Raw genomic sequence first — 21,566 nt, forward strand, 5'->3', positions numbered from 1 at the left:
GCAGCAGCTGTAAACACTGCCAGTGTATGGGCTTTAATCAGCAGCTACCTTTCAGAGGAGATGCATAATTTCTGTCAGATAGCGGCAATTATGGTCAGCATATCTACTGATGTCCATTTTTACCCCTTTCCTACTTTACACCAAGCCAAGGGAATAAGTAATCCCTATGAGACGCACAGTTCAACATTATGGTTACATGTGGCAGTGCAACGTGCACAAGAAGTGAAGTCAAAGAAGCATTTAGATCCTTTACTTCAGTAAAAGAGGCAACAACACAGCAGGATAATCCAGAAATCATGAAAAACTTCAGTACTAATACTGATACATCAGTGTGTTAGCAGCAGGTTAATGGTTCCTGAAGTGGAACAGACCTGGTTCCACTTCAGGAACCAGGTCTGTGTTTGGTTTTGGCTCTTTGACTGCCAGGTGGTGTCCCGTAGTTGGCCTGAGATTGTCCCCTGGTCTGCCTGGTGGTGTTTCTGTGATCTTAGTGTGGGCCCTGTTGGCCCCTCAGTGTTGTTATCTAAGTTATAATGAAATCGTTAATGGAATCAGCAGACAGCAGGGATTTGGTCCCAAACACAAGCGAGATCGATGCTTTATGGATTTAGCCTGATGTTTGCCCCAGATTGGTGGCCCCTTCCTCACTGATGAGTACTTTGGGGTGCTGAGGGGGGCTTTCAAGACATTTCTGTGGTAATCTTCCTCTTGGGTCATCTTTAAGATTCTTCTTTCAGGTCTGAAACTTGGGCTTGAAGTTTGAGTCCATTCTTATGTGGTTTATAAATCATTTTAATTCTGAAAGTTTTGTTGTTTACTTTGCAGAATACAGTTTGTAACATTAGCTAATCTGCTGGAGTCAAAGGAGGAACACACACATCCATCAGCAGCTCCACTGAAGTGCCTTTGTCCCCATGTTGAAACAAATGGACTCACACACACACACACACACACACACACACACACACAGTCTGCTGATTGTAACAGTGTTGAATCTTCTGCTGGAGGAGGTGTGTGTGTGTGTGTGTGTGTGTGTGTGCGTCATAGAATCTTTGAAGTCTCTTTTTCAGTGTGTGTCTCTGCTCTTTGAAGTCTATCTAAATTCTGCTGACTTGTCTTCTGAACACTGTGTGTGCGTGTGTGTGTGTCTGTGTGTGTGTGTGTACTGTAAAATGCTGATGTGATTACTCTGCGTGTTGACTCATAGCTTTTTTATACACAGGAGAAAACGCCGTTAGGTTGTAGAAACACTCGAAGACATTTGAAGACGCACTAACTGAGAACCTTAATCTTTGCTCCTGCCGGCTCAGAGGAAAACTGGCTGTGAATAAGCAGTAACAGGTCACTGACAGGATCAGTGAAGCAACACAGAACACTTCATAGCTGGCTCACCAGCAGACCGAGCGCGCGCACACGCGCACACACACGTACGCACTCACGCACATGCATGCACGCATGTGCGCACACACAATTTGAAAAGGTGACGTTAGCTTCCCACTGAATATACCCAAGAGCATGTTTCGCACATGCACTGCAGCCCTGAACTGAGCGAGCTGCAACATCCACTCAGTCCACTGTACTTACACCTGTCTGCATCACCTGCACAGACACTCCCACTCACACAGGTGAGGAAAGGACACAGATACCCAGAATATGAATAAACTACAGAAAACCCTCAGCCCCGGTCCTTCCCACTCAGGACATGTTGGTGCAAACCTGTTCTCACATTAATGGGTTCCTAAAAAAGTGTCTGGTGAGTGTAGAACGTCATGTCCAGTGTGATAAGAAACACATGTTGGTCAGTTTTCCTGCAGCTTGCAGGTTGGAGTCTGAGGCCAGGCAGTGTGCTGGTTGCCCTGACCATGTGACTGTGTAAGGTCAGGTTTGTCTGCTTAAATAATGGATCACAGCACAGGAGATGATGCAGTGTGGACGATAAGAGAGACTTCACTGCTCTGAGTAAGCATCTCAGGTATCTGTCTTCTTGGATAATTCATCATCATCACAGACATCGATTTGTTTTCTTAGTCAAATCGCACCTCTTAAATAAAAATATCCTCACGTCTTGGTGCAAAGCAGCTTTTTGAAGTTGCACCCGGGCTGAGTCCAGCCTGAGGCTGACAGCAGACATCACAAGAGGCCGATTCCTCTAAAAACCAAACTACAAGACAGCCTCAGTCAGTCAGAGGAGCCTCTTCAGATCCACTCCTCAACATCTGACGTGAAAATATCTGTTAGTTTGGCACTTCGGAGCAAAGTGTCTCTGAAACGTAATCAGTCCAGCTGACAAACAGCAACAAGGGACGGAGAACAGACATGAGCCAGCACAGGTCAGAGGTCACCTGTGAGTAAAGAGGTCTCTGGGATGGTTTCAGGAGTCAGTCTCAGGTTAACTGTCGCACTGCTGGAGGCTTACGTAACACACAGGTGCTGTCATAAAATTAGATCATCATGAAAAAGCTGATTTATTTCAGTAATTCCATTCAAAAAGTGAAACTTGTATATTATATTCATTCATTACACACAGACTGATATATTTCAAATGTTTATTTCTTTTAATTCTGATGATTATATTGTGTATTGTATATATATTGTATTCAACAAAGATAAAAACTTTCTGAAGGTCTTAAATACGACATAGAATTACAGGAAAAGCCCTCCTAACTGTGGCATCAGGATATTACATCATCAGTATAATCAATAATCACCAAACTGACAGCTTAAATGCTCTACTGGTTTTTACTGTAAGTTGGTGTTCTATAAATAAAATCGAATTAAATAGAATCTTAGTGGCTAAAAATGGACAATGCAGAAAAATGAGTGTAAACAATGCCCCCCCCCCCCCCCCCCCCCCCCACACACACACACACACACTTCCTTTCAGCTGGCTGAGCAATCACCATTGAATGCTCTGATAATTGCCTGCAGGCAGAGGATGCCACCTACTAGCAGTACATATGGGACAGATAACAAATAAGACGCATTCAATGTGCTGATAAGATTTAAAACAAGTGACTCAGCGATTAAAGCGCCCACTCACTCAAAGCAAGTACTCACTAAAACCTCCCACTGACTCAGACATTTCTCACAACAATGCTCATGATAGTTTCTTTCACAATTAAAAACCTTGCTCTAAAATATGTTTTAAGCTTGTTAGTCATAATTATGTTTTACTGTAATGTCTCCTTCTCCCCTGTGCTTGTGAAATATTTAAGTCTTATTACCTTGGCAGGTTTATATCATGATGCTCTGAATTAAAATGGTTAAACTCAGTCAGTTAATCAGTGGTTTAAATGTTTGCTGCTCGGCTGAAACTGGAATCAGTTTCTTCCTTTTTAGACAAGAAAACCTCTGATGTAGTGATTCCCAACCAGCAGGAAATACTCCAAGAGGTATGTGTACAGTAACCAGAGGGTACAGCAAGATTAGCCCAACTCATCTGGAAAAAACTGAAACTCATTTGGTTCGTGTACCTGAACAGGTTTGAGCTGAAAGGTTAAGTTAGCGTAAAGGAAAAGCATGTGAAATAGTGTCAAAAACAGAAATAACCTGAATAATAGATCAGTACAGGTCAAAAAGTAAAAAATTAAATTAAAAAAATTATATTTAATTTGCTAGGTAACATTATTGCCAGTAGTAGAAACTGTTAGCTGATAAATGTCAGAGTCATGGACGAGCAGTCGACATTGTTAGCTAAACATAATGGAGACACAGTTTAATAGCTTTCTAAAATTATGAATAAATGTTGGAAACTATTAGCTATAATTAAGGCAAGGAGTGATTATTATAGCACAAATGGCTAAAATGTCAATAGAAATATGAGTCACTAACATATGGCAGCTTGACACTTGACATAGATGAACGTATGGATAAACATGGATACGCAGGAACAACAAAGGTGGTCACTAAATGATGAAGAGCTGTTAAATGAATAGAAGCTAACAGTAGCAGATTGATGGTTACATTAGGAAGCCAGCTGTTATGGTTGAGAGTTTACTGATCATAACTGAATGATGTTGAAGTAACTGAGATCCAGTTTAACAAGAGCTCAAATCAATACATGTGATGATGAAAGGTGCTGACGGGGGCTTCCTTCAGTCCACCTGTCCGGACACTGTGACTGTGTCAGGTGGGAACTAATGCACAGGTAAGCTTAATAAAGTGTATAATAGATAGAGATTTGATTAAAACCATCCCACACTTCCCAGATTAAAACAAGAACGAGAAGAATGAAATTCACTCTGCAGTTAAAGAAGTCGTATCATCACGTCTTTGCGGCTGACGTGGTTCCCGTCCTGCTTTGGTCTCCCTCAGGTTTGGCAGTGCTGCAGAGGATTCTGGACACGGCGGCGGAGCGGAGTTGGCAGGTCACCTCCGTTAACTTGGACGCTCTGACAGAGGCGGCCTTCATCAAGCTGCTGGCTGACCTGGACTACAAGAAGGACTTCCAGATCATCATCGACTGCGAGCTGGAACGCCTCAACTCCATCCTTAACCTGGTAAAACACCAAAACCACTAAATACAGCCAGAACAGCAGTGGACTCGGCTCTGACTGCGTATGTCTAATACTCCTGACGTTCCATTTTTAATGAGCGTCTCCTGGCATCCTCATTTATTCTGAGGTCTGGTGGGAGAAGCCAGAGCTGCAGATTACATAACCTTTAGTAAACTTTGTGGGGGGGGTTGTTGATTTTGGTTTATTTGAATAGATTTGACTTGTGATTGCATACATGAAGTTTGTTCAGTGTCTGCTGAAATCAAAGTTCTGCTTTCCACAGAAAGTCCTGCAACCCTGAACTGGAAGCACAGTTAGGAGAGTGCAGGGACTGACGGCTCCCTCTGCATTCATTTATCAAACTTCTTTTAAATAACTGTCCAGATAGCTGCTGAGTGGCAGGACTAATAACTGGGTGGGTTTTGTTTCTTCCTGATCTTGTGGAAATTCAGCCAGCTGAATGTTGCTTTTGAGCCTTCTCAGGTCTCCAAGCTCTCTCCATTGGTTTCTATCACTCTCGCTCTTCACCAGCTTTCCTCTGACAGCTCGACTTTTCCTCTTTGACAGGTAGAGCCAACACCTTATAATGTGCTACAATAATCTAAACAAGAGGAAATAAAAGCATGAATTATCATCTCCAGGTCACATTTGGATAACATTGCCCTCAACTTAGAAATATTCCTCAGATGATAAAAGCAACTTTTTACCAGAAGTCTTTGCAGAAATCTGTGCAGAGACACTGACCGGTCAAACACCAAGGTTTCTGAGGCTGCGCTGGGAGGAGGAGCCAGAGACCCGAGGTGTTGTTTGATCCAAGAAACTTTCTGATCAGCAGCAATGATCAGGGTTTCAGTCTAACTAGAATTTAACTGAAGGCAGTTGTTAGCGAGCCAGTCCTTAATACAAGAGACACAGTTATCTAAGTCAGCAATTCTGTGATTCTGAGTCATTGAAGGAACAGTACAGTTGAATGTCATCAGCATACAAATAGTAAGACACCTTATTAAAGCTACTGATGATCTGACCAAGGGGGCTGATGTATAAGAGGAACAAAATGGGCCCAGGACTGAACCCTGAGGAACAGGAAGGGAGTGACTTTGGACATTATGTTATTTGCAGACATGGAAAAGGTTCTGTCGCTCATGTGGCCACGGCTACATGAATTTAATGTGATAAGATAAGATAAGATAAGATAAGATAGTGTTTATTTGTCACATGCACAGTTATACACAGTACAATGCACAGTGAAATGTATTTTGTACCTGCAACCTAATAAACACACACATATAAATAAGAAGAATAAAAATTAAAAAAGTAATTCACACTATACACTATACTCTATATACTATACACTATACACACTTTTTAAATTATAATATTTACACTGTGCAATAATGGTCCAGTTAGGGCTCAGAGTTGAGCAGACGGATGGCTTGTGGGTAAAAACTCTTCTTCAACCTTTCAGTCTTAGCCCTCAGGCAGCGGTAACGCCGGCCTGATGGGAGCAGGGAGAAGAGAGAGTGTCCGGGGTGGCTGGGCTGTTTTAGGATCTTCATGGCCCTCAGCCTGCACTGCTTGGTGTAAATGTCCTGCAGGTTGGGGAGGGTGGTTCTGATGGTCCGTTCAGCTGAACGAACCACCCTTTTTAGGGCCATGAAGTCCTGCTTGGTGCAGTTTCCCATCCAGGTGGTGATGCTCCCACGCATGATGCTCTCGATGGTGCAGGTGTAAAAGTTCCTGAGCACCTTGAGTGGGAGCTTGAAGTCTCTCAGCCGCCTGAGGAGGTAGAGACGCTGTCTGGCCTTCTTCACAGTGATGTTTATGTGATGAGTCCAGGACAGGTCCTGTGAGATGGTCACTCCCAGGTATTTGAAGGTGTCCACTCTTTCCACCTCAGCACCACTGATGACAAGTGGATGGTAGTCCCTCTGCTGCTTCCTGCTGAAGTCCACGATCAGTTCCTTTGTTTTGCTGACGTTGAGCAGGAGGTGGTTCTCCTGGCACCAGTTCTCCAGGCGGGAGACCTCTCTCCTGTAGGCTGTCTCCTCATTGTGAGAGATTAGTCCCACAACAGCAGTGTCGTCAGCAAACTTGATGATGACGTTGGACTCTGACGTGGCCTCGCAGTCATGGGTGTACAGTGAGTACAGCAGAGGGCTGAGCACACAGCCTTGGGGGGATCCAGTGTTGAGGGTGAGGGAGGATGAGGTGAGGTGACCCACTCGTACCACCTGTGGTCTGCTGGTCAGGAAGCTGTGAACCCACCTGCACAGGGATGGGCCCAGGCCCAGGTCCAGCAGCTTAGAGACCAGCCTGGAGGGAACTATGGTGTTGAATGCTGCGCTGTAATCTACAAACAGCACTCTCACATAGTTCCCCTTACCAGTGTCTATGTGTGAAAGGGTCTTGTGGAGGAGGAAGGATATGGCGTCATCTGTGGATCTGTCTGGCCGGTATGCAAACTGTAGTGGGTCGAGGGTGGTGGGCAGTGAGGAGGTGATGAATGTCTTGATGAGTCTCTCAAAACACTTCATCACCACAGAGGTGAGCGCTATGGGCCTGAAGTCATTGGGGCTGCTGGGGTGTGGTTTCTTTGGGACAGGGACTATGATGGACTTTTTAAAGCAGGTGGGAATCACACACAGTTTCAGTGAGAGGTTGAATATCAGTGTAAACACAGGTGCCAGCTGGTCAGCGCAGGTCTTAAGGACACGTCCACTAATACCGTCTGGTCCAGCCGCTTTCCTGGTGTTTACACGTCTAAACGCCCTCCTCACGTCGCGCTCCGTCACAGTGAGTGTCTCCGCCCCTCCGGCCGGGAGCGCAGCGGGCTGTTGGCTTCCCGACTCAAAGCGCGCAAAGAAGATGTTGAGTTCATCAGCCAGAGAAGCGTCGGCACTCAGCGGGTGTGTGTGTGGTGCTTTGTAGTCCGTGATGGTGCGTAGTCCCTGCCACAGTCCCCTGGAGTCAGACTGTTGTAGTTGCTGTTCCAGTCTGCGGCCGTAGCGATGTTTTGCCTCTTTCACCGCTCTGAGTGAGGTAAATGAGGTGAGGTGAGTGAGGTAAATGACACAATGACGTGTAAGGGATCGGAGCTGGAGTCTCCCAGTCTGGGAATTTCACCCAGTGAAATCTACTTTCATCATGTGCATCAGTTACCACAAAAAAGCCATTCAGGTTTGTTTTACTGCAGACACAGATGTTGTCAAGTTATAGGAAAAGTTGTTTATACTAAAAACACGCAAATACTTATAAATGGCTCCGAGCTGTGGCTTACAGTGAGTGAACAGGCTGACTGAAAGACACACACACACACACACACACACACACACAAAAAACCTAAAGTGCAACACAACGTGATTTTTAAAAATGACCACTGCACACAAACAAAATAGACCCTACCACCGGGGGCGCCCAGTCACCTCCACCACAAACCGTCAGCTCCTAAATAAAAGAAACAACAAAACACAAATTAGATACACAATCCAGCGTGTGGTTAACCCAGCTGCACAATAAACTAGCAGTCTGCTGCTAGCCCAGAAGTCTCCTTCCAGTGGGCTAACGCATATACACACACACATACCGTATTTTCCGGAGTATAAGTTGCACTTTTTTTCATAGTTTGGCTGGGGGTGCGACCTATACTCCGGAGCGACGTATATGTGACATTTATAACACACGAACCAAAATACTCCAGCCACTTGACATCTCCGTGAACTGCAGCTTTAAGGCAGTCTTGCGTAACCTGTGGGCGCAGTGGATGATGGATGGAGAGCACAGCTTAACGGCAACTGGGAGAATGCGCCACCCAACTTTCCTGGAAGTCATTGGATGGATCAAGAAAACATGGGCTTCAGTGACAAACCATCCTGTTGGGATTCAGAAAGGCTGGAATAATTGGAACTGCAGCTGACGACGAGTCTGACTAACGCGACACAGAAGAGGAAGCGGCGCTTCGTCTACGGAGTGTACGGAATTGTTTAGAAGTGACACCGAGGATGAAGAATTCAATGGATTGATGGTTTGGTTAACTTGTTAGTATGTTCTTTATGCTATGGTTATCTGAATAACTGTTAATGTTACGTTAACATACCAGACACGTACTCTGTTTGTTGTGCGTCATGTAGCTGAATGTGTTACGTTAGCATAACGTAGGCGTAACCGTGTTCGTCCTGTTCTTTAATCCATTATTATTTTAAATTGCAGTTCAAGATGGAATTTCTGCTCTGAGTCTCGGATTATATCAAATGAATGAATGAATGAATGAATGAAGTTTATTGCCATGTGGGTGAACAAGTTCACACATTGGAAATTGCAGTTACAGAACACCATCCAAGAATACACAAACACAACACACATGGGGGGATATGTGTCCTGGGGTCATGCAGCCGACTTGCAGCGCTACCTTTGGCAGGAGGAGAAAACAACACATCATGGGGAAGTTAGGTTAAAAAAAAAAGTCATCTGGTACAGTGCTCAAAAAGAGTACTATACCAGGGTCCAAAAAAACCACCTTAGCAAAGCATTTGCACATGTAAAGCTAGGACAGCGGCGGTAGGTGAGGTCAGGTCAGGAGGGAATGCAGACGGAGACGAGAGGTGGGGGCATTGTGGAGCCAGATGCCAGGATCCAGCCAAAACAGTTCACTGATAGTGGTGGAATTTCATCAGCGGCCGTGGTACACCAGACCCAGCTTCACAAATCACAACGCGGAGTGGGGGGAAGAGCAGCCGCACACAGAGCCCTGGAGAGAGATATGGTTGCCAACCCAAGGCCGGCAGGGGAGCCGAATTCCTGATAACAAATGTTGTTTTGGAACAGGCTGCTTGTTTTTCCAACAGCCTTCAGTCTTACTGGGAAACCATTCAAAAATCCAATATTCCAAATTCGTTGATTGCCGTCCTCACTGTGCAGAACCGAACTATATCTCCTGATCTAACCCCTCTCGCCTGCGAGCTCGCTAATCTTGCGGCTCAGGTCCACCAAGCTTTGAGTCTGAGTTTGTATGGCTCTGCTCAGCCCTTCCACCTGGGTCGGCAGCCTCTGCAGATGTCGAACCGCCATCCAGATTTTCTTAATTTGCCAGTAAAGCAGGTATCCACCGAGCCCAAACAGAGAAGATACCGCTACCAAAAAGCCGAATATATATGCGTCTTCCACGTCTTCCACTCCAAGGGCTGAGAAGCACACAGGTCTCCACGAGCTCCAAGAGTCGATGACGTATCCAACCGGGTCTGTTCCACTCGGACACGCAGGCTTCCCTGTCCCGGATCTCATAGTGGAAAAAATTCGATCAATGATGGAGAATGCCCAGTTTGCCAGATCCATGTTTCAATCTTGTTCTTATTCGGACAGTGTGTAAAAGACGCTCTCACAGCAAGCAGCAAGCGGAGAGATGGGGAGGGCAGGGAGAGAGAGATAGTGCGACCGTCTCCATCAAGAGCAGGAAGAGAACCCCCCCCCCCCCCCAAAAAAAAAGTGCGATTTATAGTCCAGTGCGACTTATATATGTTTTTTTTTCTTTGTTATGCATTTTTTGGCTTGTGCGACCTATACTCCGGAGCGACTTATAGTCCGAAAAATACGGTACACAAAAAAACAAAAATATAAAAAATAAAATTCACACAGACTCAATATAACTAAATGGTCTTAACCCTTGAATTAAAACAGTTCACAGTGTGTGTGATCATTCACCACACACACAACCAAAATCTAAAACCGGGTTACTATATTAAAACCCCATTACCTGCTGTTCATAACGGGCAGGTAGTAAAAAGGAGTAAAAGCACGTCTGCAGATACCAGTAGTGTTCGAGACCCTTCAGTGTCGCCCTGAAACCAAAGCCAGTTAAACCGACTATCACAGGACGTCCTTTTCTCTTCCCACAGACACGACACTGAAGTTATAACACCAGTAAAAAAGCAACGTGACCACATCGAGAACGGATACAATAAATCAAACACTTTTACAAAAAAGGGGGAAAGCAAAGCAGCAGCACTCTGTAGTCAAATACAGATGAAAATGGCCGGAGGGCTTCTAACAAGATATCCACGTTCTGTAACAGGAGATGTCGATCAGTAACAACACGAGAAAAAACGAAGCAGCGACAACGTCAACGCGGCCCTTACCCGCTACAGCTAGGGTAAAATGCATGAATGAGAACCTGAAGGTGTGCCTCACAAGAAGCAAGATCGTAACGCTCAGGCGGCCACCACCTTTTAAACTATGGCCTCCTAACCCTCGTGGCCAGGTAGTTAATATCCTTTCTGCTACTCTCAGATAGGAGGAAAACCACTTAAGAACACTTCCAGAAATTCTCATCTCCTCCTGCAGTCGGTGTAACAGAATTTTGTGGTCGACTGTGTCAGAAGCTGATGACAGATCCAATAGAACCAGTACACTGACCAGTGTCTGCCGCCATCAATATGTCATTAGAGACTTTTTACAAGGCAGTCTCAGTAGAGTGCATGTTACAAAAACCAGCCTGAAACTTATCAAGGATATTATTACTTCGCCTTTGGGACATCACTTTATGAGGACGACTGTTGAGATTAAAAGACAAATTAAAATAGACACAGCTGTGGTCAGTGACATGAACGTCTACAATACTCAGCTGGTCAATGTTAAGACCAAAGGAGAAAATGAGATCTAAGGCAGGGCTCTTCAACTCCAGGCCTCGAGAGCCCCTGTCCTGCAGGTTTTAGATGTGTCTCTGCTTCAACACACCTGAGTCAAATATAGAAGCAGGACTCTGGAGAACTTGACTGCATACTGAGGAGGTAATTCAGCCATTTGATTCAGGTGTGTTGGATCAGGGACACATCTAAAACCGGCAGGACACCGGAGTTGAAGACCCCTGATCTAAGGTGTGGCCTTTCTTATATGTTGGACCAGATTAAAATGATACGACCCTGTGAGTGACAGTAACTCCGACGCTACATTGTAAGACGGGTCATCGAGGTGAATGTTAAAATCTCCAAGAATTAAAACTTTCTCCAGTTTAATAACAGAAGATAAAAACTCAGAAAAATCCTCTAAAAACGCACATCCAGGACCAGGAGGTCGGTATATTAAAGCACAATAAAATGAGCCAGTGTTCCCAGCCTCAGTCATCTGCAGCTCAAAAGAGGTGAAAGGGTCCGGTTTCATAATCCTGCAGGAGAACAGCGAGTCCTCCTCCTCGCCTGGCAACACGCAGGGTCCCGAACACAGAACACTTCGGAGGACACAGTTCATTCAAATGTGTGTATTCCTGTTCCTGCTGCCAAGTCTCCGTCAGGAACATCAAATCCAGGCATTCTTCTCTGAACAAGTCACCAAGGATAAAAGCTTTATTCGCTGTAGAGCGAGCGTTCAGCAGAGTGATCTGTGCTGGCTTTGGGCACTCTGCCACAGATGCGTGCTGGACTGCTGGACCTCGCGGCGGAGAATGGCCGCTGCCCACATACCTCTCCTGGCAGGTGACGGCTCACAGGATCCACTCACACGGTGTGGGGTGCCGTGCTAGTTGAGTCGGGAAGGTCCAGTCAGAGTGCCACAAGGGCGGTGATGCACAGGTCGGGACCAGCTCACAGACTGGTACCGGCTGGAGGCACCGCTCGTCCCCACCAAATCGAGTGGACCTGCTCAACCATATGTCCCCAAGCTGTTTCCTCAGTCTGGTCTGGGCACCAGCTCTAGATCCCCGCTTCCTTCTCCGGCCTCGGCCTTTCGCTAGCACTCAGGGTGATGACGTGATGCATACAAAATTTGGATATTAGGCTTGATACGGCAAAATATGGAGACAGAGCAGAGGTCAAGCCTCATACTGGCGCCATCTTGTCTATGGAACAAACAACGTGAGCATCATTTTTTCTGAAATGGTTTTATTTGTTTATTTCCAGCTCCAAATTTTATTCCAGGATCTATTAAAGTAGCTTTACATGATTTATAGTTCAAAATGATCCTTTTACTAATACAGGGCCTTGATGAACCCCCCAGTTCACCCTCAGTCTGACCACACAAGCCCTTGTCGCCCCCCCCCCCCCCCCCCCCCCACCCCCCCCCCCCCCCCCCCCCCCCCCCCCCCCCCCCCCCCCCAAAAGCAAACATTCTTCTGACTGGCTGCCCCTCAGGTGCCATATCAGGCATATCCCCTCTATGACATCATACAGATCCAAGAGTGGGAAAGGCTGTGTGAAACTGAGTGTTCTGGCTCACAGGGATTGTTTACACCAGCTTCATTATTTGAACATGAAAATCGGGAGCAGCCGTATAGTTTCCACTTCACTGGCAGATAAAAATGTGTTCTTCTCAGATGACAGATCTCAGTTTTGGTTAATGAGAAACTGGTTTGATGTGTAAACAAACCCTCGGTGCCCGGATCCGCACAGCAGGGGGCGCTGCAGAGAGCAGTTAGAGTGAATGGAACAATGCAGCTCTGATGAGCTGACACTGATTGTGTATAAAAAAGAAACAGATTTAATATGCAGGATGGCAGCGGGGTGCAGAAAGTAATAACCAGATGGCAGCCAAAGATTAATTAGACCTCATGTATTAAATTTAATGACAGTTTCTGTTTGGAATATTCAACAGATAACAGCCTTTAAAAAGCCAAACAACCCGTCTGCTGTTAGGAGAGGGAATCAGAGGATTAGGTGCCACTCTGCATGACTAAAACTCACCACACAACATGGCTTTTTTCCCCCAGACTTGGCACGGTTTTGGCTTGGCTCAGCTCGGCTTGGCTCCGTTACTGTGCTTCTTTTCATCCCGTCGGCTCCCTCTGGGAAGCTGCTGTTGTCTGCCAGCTGTTAAGAGCCTATTAGAGCCAGTGTTAGTGCGACAGTAGAGTCTGAACAGGCGATGTCAGAACACAACAGACAAGTGTGAACCTGAAGGGGGTGTTTGTGTGGAAGGTGTCCACAGGTGAGGACCGAGGGAGGCGTGGAACTTTGGATCTGTGTGTTCTTAAAGAACGGGAGGGGAGTGGGAGCTTCCGAGGAGACCCTGAGAGGGCGGTTTTTGGCTTTTAGGATTTTGGTAATGATTTTATCTGTTTACACTGTGACCCATGTGAAGCTGCTCTACTTATGGAGCTGGAAAAGAGCACGATAGTCCCCAAATGATCTTCTAATGAGCCTTTGTAACATCATTATAACACTCATAACTGAAGTTCAGGAAAAGAGAAATTACTCAGATTTTAAAGGTTTAGTGTGCCAAGAAATAAGAGAGCAAAAATGTTATTTAGACAGAATTCCATATTATATGCTCTATTTTTCCAGTAATATTTAATAGTAACATTTACTCCTAAATTTTACAGTATGCGTGTTTTCAGTGTAAGCTAGTACCCGTGATGTTTCCTGTGATCCACATTAAAGCATCCTCAGATTTCCATTTCACATCACTTATTGTTCCACCAGCTGGTGTGATGTGTGGGAATGCTGCCTAACAGGCACAAAGATTTTCCAGGGAGGCTTTGAGATGCCAGATTTGGCTGCAGTGCCTGTAATTCCTGCCCATAGACAGAATTCAGTTTTTATAAATAATTATGAGCCCTCGTAACTTAAACACAGGAGATGGAAACATGAAATCTTCAGGACCGAAAAACATTCGAGCTCATTTAAAAAACTTCTAACAAATCAATATTCAATTATGAGAATGAAGACATCCATGTCTGTGCTGACAAAAGGTCCTGTGCAGTAATTCTGCTGGTACTGTAGAAAAGGCAGGTGCTGCATATGAAGATGATCATCGTAGAATCAGGACCGACTCCACTCAGACCACAATCTGAAAAGTTCTCCAACAATCATGAAGTGTTAAAAGAAGCGTCTGTATTAGAAACTGATTTAAAGAGCGAAGGAATCACGGCGAGCTTCCCTGTGAGCAGCCACGGATCCCACACGGTGATATTTGGAGCTTTTTTCCAGTGAATTATCAGAAACAATCAGACATGGATGCTGTTTCTGTCCCTCTGTGTCAGACACATTAAAGTGATGCAGTTTATTGAAACTATGATAAACCTCACAGGTGGTTACAGAAAAGGTGGGAGCCACTGAATGATCCTGTTTATTTTGTTACTAATTGTTCCCTCAAACATTCACCAATAATTCTGAGGTTATTGACTTTTATGACAATCATATTTTATTAGGGATGCACTGATCCGATGTCAGTCTGATCCTCACTCAGGAAGCTGAGCCAGGTGTGAGCGCTGAGACCATATTAAGTGCAGTTGTACTTCCTGTGCTTATGTTGCCGTGCATCAGCAGCATCACACTGTTGGCTGCTACACAAACAAGCCTCCTCTTTCTGTTTGAAATAGATTTTTAACTGTAACCTGTGGTCATGTGACTGAAAGCTCAGCTGCAACATTAATTATTGCTCCCCGGTTTATGATGCAAGTGTTTTTACAGTTTCAGATAGGGATGTGCGCGATTACTCGACTAGCCGACTACTCGTTGATATTGTTACCAGTCGGTTAGCCTAATCATTAAGGTTTTAATTAACCCAGTGCTGGTAAATGTTAGTCCTAAGTGTTATGCAGCCATCTGCCACCAGATGGAGCTGCAGCCTTTACATCGTTATAGAAAAATGCCATAACGTAAGTGCACCTCCAAAGAAACACCCTTCCTTCCCTGCATTTCCTGTTTGCACAAAGAAAAAACTAGCGGGACAAATGTGTTTGCACATTAAAAAAAAAAAAAAAAAAACTGACCACAACAAAGAGTAGGACCCAGCAGGGAAAAAAGTGTAAAACACCGGGACAATTAACAGGCGCAATGCACCTGCACAGGTATACACGCCGGCAACATCGGCCACTTACGTCGTAGCAGCTGAAGTCTGAATCGGGGTGAGCTGGAGGAGGAGGCTGGGGGAGAGGGAGGCCTGGGCCCCACTGATGCCCCCCGGACAGGAGGAAGGAAACGGACGGACGGATAGAGCAACGAGCATCGTTGATACTGCGCCACAATTTTTAGTCACAACTTATTCGTTTTTCGGATGTTATTTCCTCATATTCAGCGATGCGTGAACATCGTTTACAGTAACAGGCTTTCATATATTTGATATAAGTTGATTTTATGTTTTTATTCTTTATTATTTGCAGTGTAACGTGCAGTGTTCATAATGCGCTGTGCCGCACAGTTAAAGTGTGATTCATCATAGAAGAACGTGATTAATGGTTTCAGATGCCTTTGTTTACGCAGCCTTTAACTTTGTCCATTAAACAGGCATAAAAGTTCATTTGATATCTGAGTGTTTCTTAGTTTTAGGCGAGTCGGTTAGTCTAATTTATTTTTCCTTGTTTAGTCGACTAATAAATTCCCAGGAACATAGTTTCAGCCATTAGCTGTGATTTCTGATATCGCGCATTGAGCTGTCGTATACCTCACAGCTCTCATCCCAACCACCTGCTGCTGGCAGCCAATCAGAGGAAAGATGCTTAAGGCTAACACAGCCTGTTTGCAGACTGACCCAGCACGAGACAAATAAGGATTATTATGGGAGTCATGCAGAGCGGCTGTAGCAGAGTACAAGAACAAAACTATGAAGCTGGAAGTGAGCAGTTCATGCACGCATCACATTTTCCCACAAACACTGAGGTTTTTTGTGCCTCTCGGTGTTCAGAGCAGCCGGATTTCCTGCTCAGCTGGTTCACTGTCCACATTTGAACAGAACTCTTTGATAACTGCAGGAACAGACAGACTGAAAACTTCAGAAAGAAGAAGGAACTCTCGGTTTCTGCTCGACTCAGTCGGTACCGAGAGGAAAGAGGAATGAAAGGAGACGAGAAGCCAAAAGCTGCTGAGCGTGAACTCTGGCCAGAAACCTGCCGTCATTTGGGAAACTCCTCTTCCTGCTGAACTCCAGCTGGCTGAGCGAGACTCAAGTATCAGGTGGCTTGTTGGATGTGTGAGATGAAGCCTTTGGCTTCGGCTTCACGGTTTAGTTTGGCTGAAATGATCAGGTGGTGCTCGGTTTGGCTCATTTAGTTCAGCTGGATGTGGGTGAGGTCTCAGGTGGATGGTGACGGTGAGTTCAGATGGAAGCTTGATTGCTCAGAGGATTGTTAAAAAAAACTGTTAATGTTTGCATGATGGTGAATGTCAGGAGAACATTACAGTCTGATGGGACCGTAAAGCTCTCACAGCCTGGTCAAAGTTTAAAACTTTTCCCCCACGAACAAAAAAATAAAACAATAACACACTGACATCATATTAAAATGTGTCAGGTAATCTGTTATGTTCCTAGTACAGGGGGAGCCATATATAATAGGGCCAAAGGTCAGAGCAGCAGCTAACCGTCACAGTGAGTGCAGCTCTAATCTGAGCTCCTGGATCAGAGCTGAGGAGGACCTCTCACTCCTGCTGATTCCTGAGTGATAAACTTGGCTTCTTTATCTAGGAATGAAGAATTAGTTTGATCTGGGTACTGTTCACTGACAGTCTGTAGTTTTACGAGCAGCATTTAAAGAGTTCACACACGTTTTCTGCTGAGCTGCTTCCATCAGAGACGCATTTCCCTGCTAATTAAAGCTAAGCAACACTGAAATAAACTGTGCAGCACCACCTTGTTGGACAGTCTGTTCGTACCATTAACTGCACAGCAGCCACGTTATTGGTCAGATAACTGCATTAAAAAGGCTCCAAAAGGCTCCAGCTGCACAAACACGGTCCAGTTAGCTGAGGTGGAGCCAAGCTGACAGCCAGCAGCACCTGCGGCAGCATCCACCTGTCAAAGAGGCCACGCCCCTAATAATGCAAACTTTAAGCTTTATTGCAGTTACAGAGATAAACCAGTTTGTGTATCAGACTGTTGATGTGTTTGTTTCTGCTGTAAAGTTGTACATTTTAACATCTATGGGCACTGACTCGCTGCTGGAGCCTCCGGTGGTCATTAGAGGAACTGCAGGTTTTGGTGCATGAGGATCATTTTTCAGCCTCTCAGGTCGCTGCAGGGTTCATCTACTTTGTAAAATTGTGAAATGTATATTGTCTATTGTTTTTATACATTTATTATGATAACATTAAGTTTTCAATCAGAGTAATATGAAAATGAGTTTAGTTTGAATGAACACCAGGAAAAGAGGGAGAGGAGGAGGTGAAGAGGAGGGATGTTCAGACAGCGTTCTCCTCCCTTCCTCCTCCAGGAGCGCTGAGCGCTGCAGACCAGCTGTTAGCGAACGCTCATCAACTGTCGCTCATTAAAAGCTGGACCTGAGAGGAAGGTGTTAAACAACACCTGCTTCTTCCTCCTCCTCTTTATAAACACTCTCTCTTCTCTCCATCTTCCTTCCTTCCTGTCATCTGTCAGTCGAGTCATGAATCTGAGGAGAGCTTCTCCCTTTATTTCCAACTCTTCCTGATGGCAAAGATGGGCAATTAATTCCTCAAAGAGCAGCTGAGTCTTCCAATTAGCAGCTGTTTGAGAGGACGCACACACAAACACACACACGTACGGATGATCGTGATGAATGTGTGATGGTTGCTTTTTATCATCATTAGAAACATCAGAAAAATGTAATTAGCATATCATTTACTGTGGCTCTCGCTCAGATTGCTGCTCAGAAGAGGAACTTGAAGAACTACCATTACATCCTGGCCAATCTGGTGAGTTTAAGCTGGGCTCACACACACACACACACACACACACACACACAGGACTCACACTGAGGACATGCACACAAACTTTCACAGTGTGCACAAACTTCCCAGAGACGTGAAAGCGCTCGCTGTTATTAGTGCTGCTTTGGTTTGTCATTTTTTTTCTGTAATGAAGAAACATGTCAGGCATCACAACAGCTCTGCTGTTTTTATTCTTATTAATAACATGAGAAAAAGGGGTGCAGTGGGGGAAGGGTGAGACTATTTCCTGGAAGGAACCAGTGAAACAGGAAGTTAAAGTCGTGAAACGTGTGTGTGTGTGTGTGTGTGTGTGTGTGTGTGTGTCAGGGCTTCTTGGACTTGAACGTTACAGAGTTTCAGAAGCTCGGACCGAACGTGACGGGCTTCCAGCTGGTGAATCGGTCCGATCCAGCTGTGCAGAAGATCAATCAGAACTGGCTGGACTTTGACAGCAAAGACCTCAAGCTGGCTCGCAGGAGGCTCAGGGTACACACACACACACACACACACACACACACACTGTAGTTCTTTTCCATCCACCTTTTTATTTTAATTCTTTCTTCTGTTCTTCTTCTATTTTAAATGTTTAAAGGGAAAGTTTATCTCATTGTGTCACCAATAAATCCATAAAGAAGATCAGGATTTTATCGATTGTCCCGTCTCTGCCCGCTCAGTACACAGGAGCTCTGACCTACGACGGTGTCAGCGTCATGGCGACGGCTTTCCAGAATCTGCGGCGACAGCGGATCGACATCTCTCGCCGGGGCAACGCTGGGGAGTGTCTGGCCAACCCGCCTGCTCCGTGGGGACAGGGCATCGACATCCAGAGAGCCCTGCAGCAGGTACACACAAGCAGCACACACTGTTATTTACTCAGAGCCAAAGCTGTACTGGGATCAGTGCTGACGTCTCAGAACATCTGGAGACCGAAGCTGAAGAGACATGAAATCAGTTAAACCAATGAAATAGATTCAAAATATCATAACGATCAAAATAAAACAAAAACTGCTGGAATCTCACCAACAGGGGGCAGCATTTTAACAATGTTAGGCTACATCTTTTCAAATGTACTTATTATACTATGATTTGTAATAATAATAATTAAGCTTTGCCCTTTGCCTGTGAATAATCTGAAAGCCAATCAGAAAAGGTTTGCTTAAAGAGGGAGGAGCTAAAACCAAGGCCCAGTATGAGATAAATTAGGATTATTTTGAACTGTGAATCATGTGCAAGTATCAAATCCAAGAATAAAAATATGGTGGCATAAATGAGCAGAATGTGCCCTCTTTAAAAATACCAATATTTTCAGTTCCTCTGAGGAGGTAAATATTAACTGAGCTGTTCTCACAGCCTCAGACGGTTCCAGCAGAGCAGAGGAAATGAAAAATGAAAGTTTTGTCCTGAAATGTCCCAGAAATGTCCTAGTTTGTAGATCCAAAAACATGTCAGACAAACGGAGCGTGAAGCACTTTAAACACAGAGGAATTTTAAAATCAATGTAAGTGTTAAAAGCAGAAATAATGGGTTCCCTCCATCAATGCTGCAGCGCTGCTGCTTCTGAAATCCTGACTTTATTTTTGCTTCTCTTTGCATGTCTGCAGGTTCGTCTGGAGGGGCTGACGGGTCACGTCCAGTTTGACGAGCGGGGACATCGAACCAACTACACCCTGACTGTGATGGAGCTGAGCCAGACCGAGCCCAGGAAGGTGCTTCTTGTTGTTTTGTTCGCTTCAGTCGAGTTTTGTGTGGAGTTGCGCTCGGCGGAGAGCTGACAGGTTTTCCCTGCATCAGCTCCTTGCAGTAATTAGCTCCCTGTCCTCAGATTAAAGCTGCGATAATCAGTGAAATCAGCCTGTGCAGCGTTTGATTGGTGCAGAAACCTGCCGACTCCCAGCTTTCTATTAAACTCCATCAAGCAGAGATTACACGATGACTTATCGCTGCAATGACCCGCTCGCCTCTGCTTACTGTGTAGTTTCTATGACATCAGAGGACCAAGCAGGACGTTTTAAAGTTTGGCAGCTTGTGGACAGAGAAGGTTTTGAGGGGAAGTACGAGGGGAAAAAATCACATCCAAATATTATTATTGAAGTGACTGAAAACCAGTCGACAACAACAAAAACACACATAATGACTCAACACAAACAAAAATGATACAAACCAACAAAAACGTGAATATAGTGTAACTATACACAGAATGTGACTCAAGAGGCCTGCAGAGTGATGGAAAACGACCATCACAGCAAACCAGACACAAAGAGACCGAACGGATGCAGAATAACAGACACACAGCTGAATGGACAGTGAGTATAAGCAGATACAAAGAGATACTAAGTACACACAGTTATGGAGAGCAAACACAAGATGACTCAGAACAACCAAAAGAGACGGAAACTAGACCGAGAGACAGAAACGATGCAGGATGATCAGATGGGAAATGGACCGGTACTGATGCTGCGCCTTTCTACTCAGCTGAGCACTCGAAGTGCTTTCTGCTGCACGTCTCATCCACCCATTCTCTCACACACACACACACACACACACACACACACACACAGAGTTAGGCCGCCCTTCTTGCACAGACTGGATCAACGTATCCTGGCTGCATGTTTCTGATTGAGGACAGGAGGTAACCTGATGTTCCTGATGTGAAATTCTTCACACAAAAACACTTCAGACTTGGCCGACTTTAATTCTTAAAGCCTCGACTGCGCAGGCTGAAGGTGTGACTGTGGACTGACGTGGAAAGGAAAACTTGTGTTTTCTTTCCACTCGTGACTCTGGGACGATTTCTCATGTGTGCAGTTTGTCAGAGATTTGAGTGAGAACCAGTTCCTTTGACTGGTTTTAACTTATGATTATCAGGCTGGCTGTGATTGGCACAAGGCGGTGAAATCGATAAAAGACAGAAGATCACCACTGCATGGTGAAAATGACCAAAGTCACAAGGACGGGTCAGAGGCTGAGCTGCCTCAAAAGAGATGCTGGATGTTTGGATTACACAGTTAGGAGGTTTGGGAGTACTGCAGTACTGCAGTACAGGGTTACCTCACAGTCTGTTCCTGAGAAAAGGGGACAGCGCCTTGGTGAGTGTGAGGTGGACCGAACATGCAGTGACCTCTGGAGGCCTCACATGGACCAGATCACTGCCAGGAACTCTGAAACTGGACGAGAACAAACAAAACAAACACGTTTTAACCAATAAGTGTTTAAAAAGCTGGTGTGATGGTTCTGCAGAGCTTTGTGCTCAGGTTTTAAACACTGACGTGCATTAAGAGTTCACTCCTCACACTGGAAATAGTAATAAAGTTATTATTGTTGTTCTTAATGGTAGTAGTGAACTAGTACTTGAACTAGTAGTAGTGAGAGTGTGGTAGACTTTTTGTTTTTGCATTTCTTAATATCTTTCATATATAAAATTTAATGTGTGTGAGCGGCATTCCACCTGCTGCTGCCCGTCTTTACTGAA

At 45.0% G+C, this 21,566-nt stretch overlaps 1 protein-coding gene across 6 annotated transcripts in view; it reads left to right on the forward strand.

Moving 5' to 3' along the window:
* Positions 1-21,566, forward strand: part of LOC115791590 (glutamate receptor 1-like) — a 118,392-nt gene that overhangs the window by 58,353 nt on the left and 38,473 nt on the right. For all 6 annotated transcript variants that reach the window (XM_030745719.1, XM_030745714.1, XM_030745717.1 and 3 more), the window contains 5 exons: positions 4,315-4,499; positions 18,029-18,082; positions 18,425-18,583; positions 18,772-18,939; positions 19,699-19,803. In XM_030745719.1, coding sequence (XP_030601579.1) covers positions 4,315-4,499; positions 18,029-18,082; positions 18,425-18,583; positions 18,772-18,939; positions 19,699-19,803 — 671 coding nt within the window. The remainder of the gene's footprint in view (positions 1-4,314; positions 4,500-18,028; positions 18,083-18,424; positions 18,584-18,771; positions 18,940-19,698; positions 19,804-21,566) is intronic.

Source organism: Archocentrus centrarchus, chromosome 14 (assembly GCF_007364275.1).
Source record: "Archocentrus centrarchus isolate MPI-CPG fArcCen1 chromosome 14, fArcCen1, whole genome shotgun sequence".
Lineage (NCBI taxonomy): Eukaryota > Metazoa > Chordata > Actinopteri > Cichliformes > Cichlidae > Archocentrus > Archocentrus centrarchus.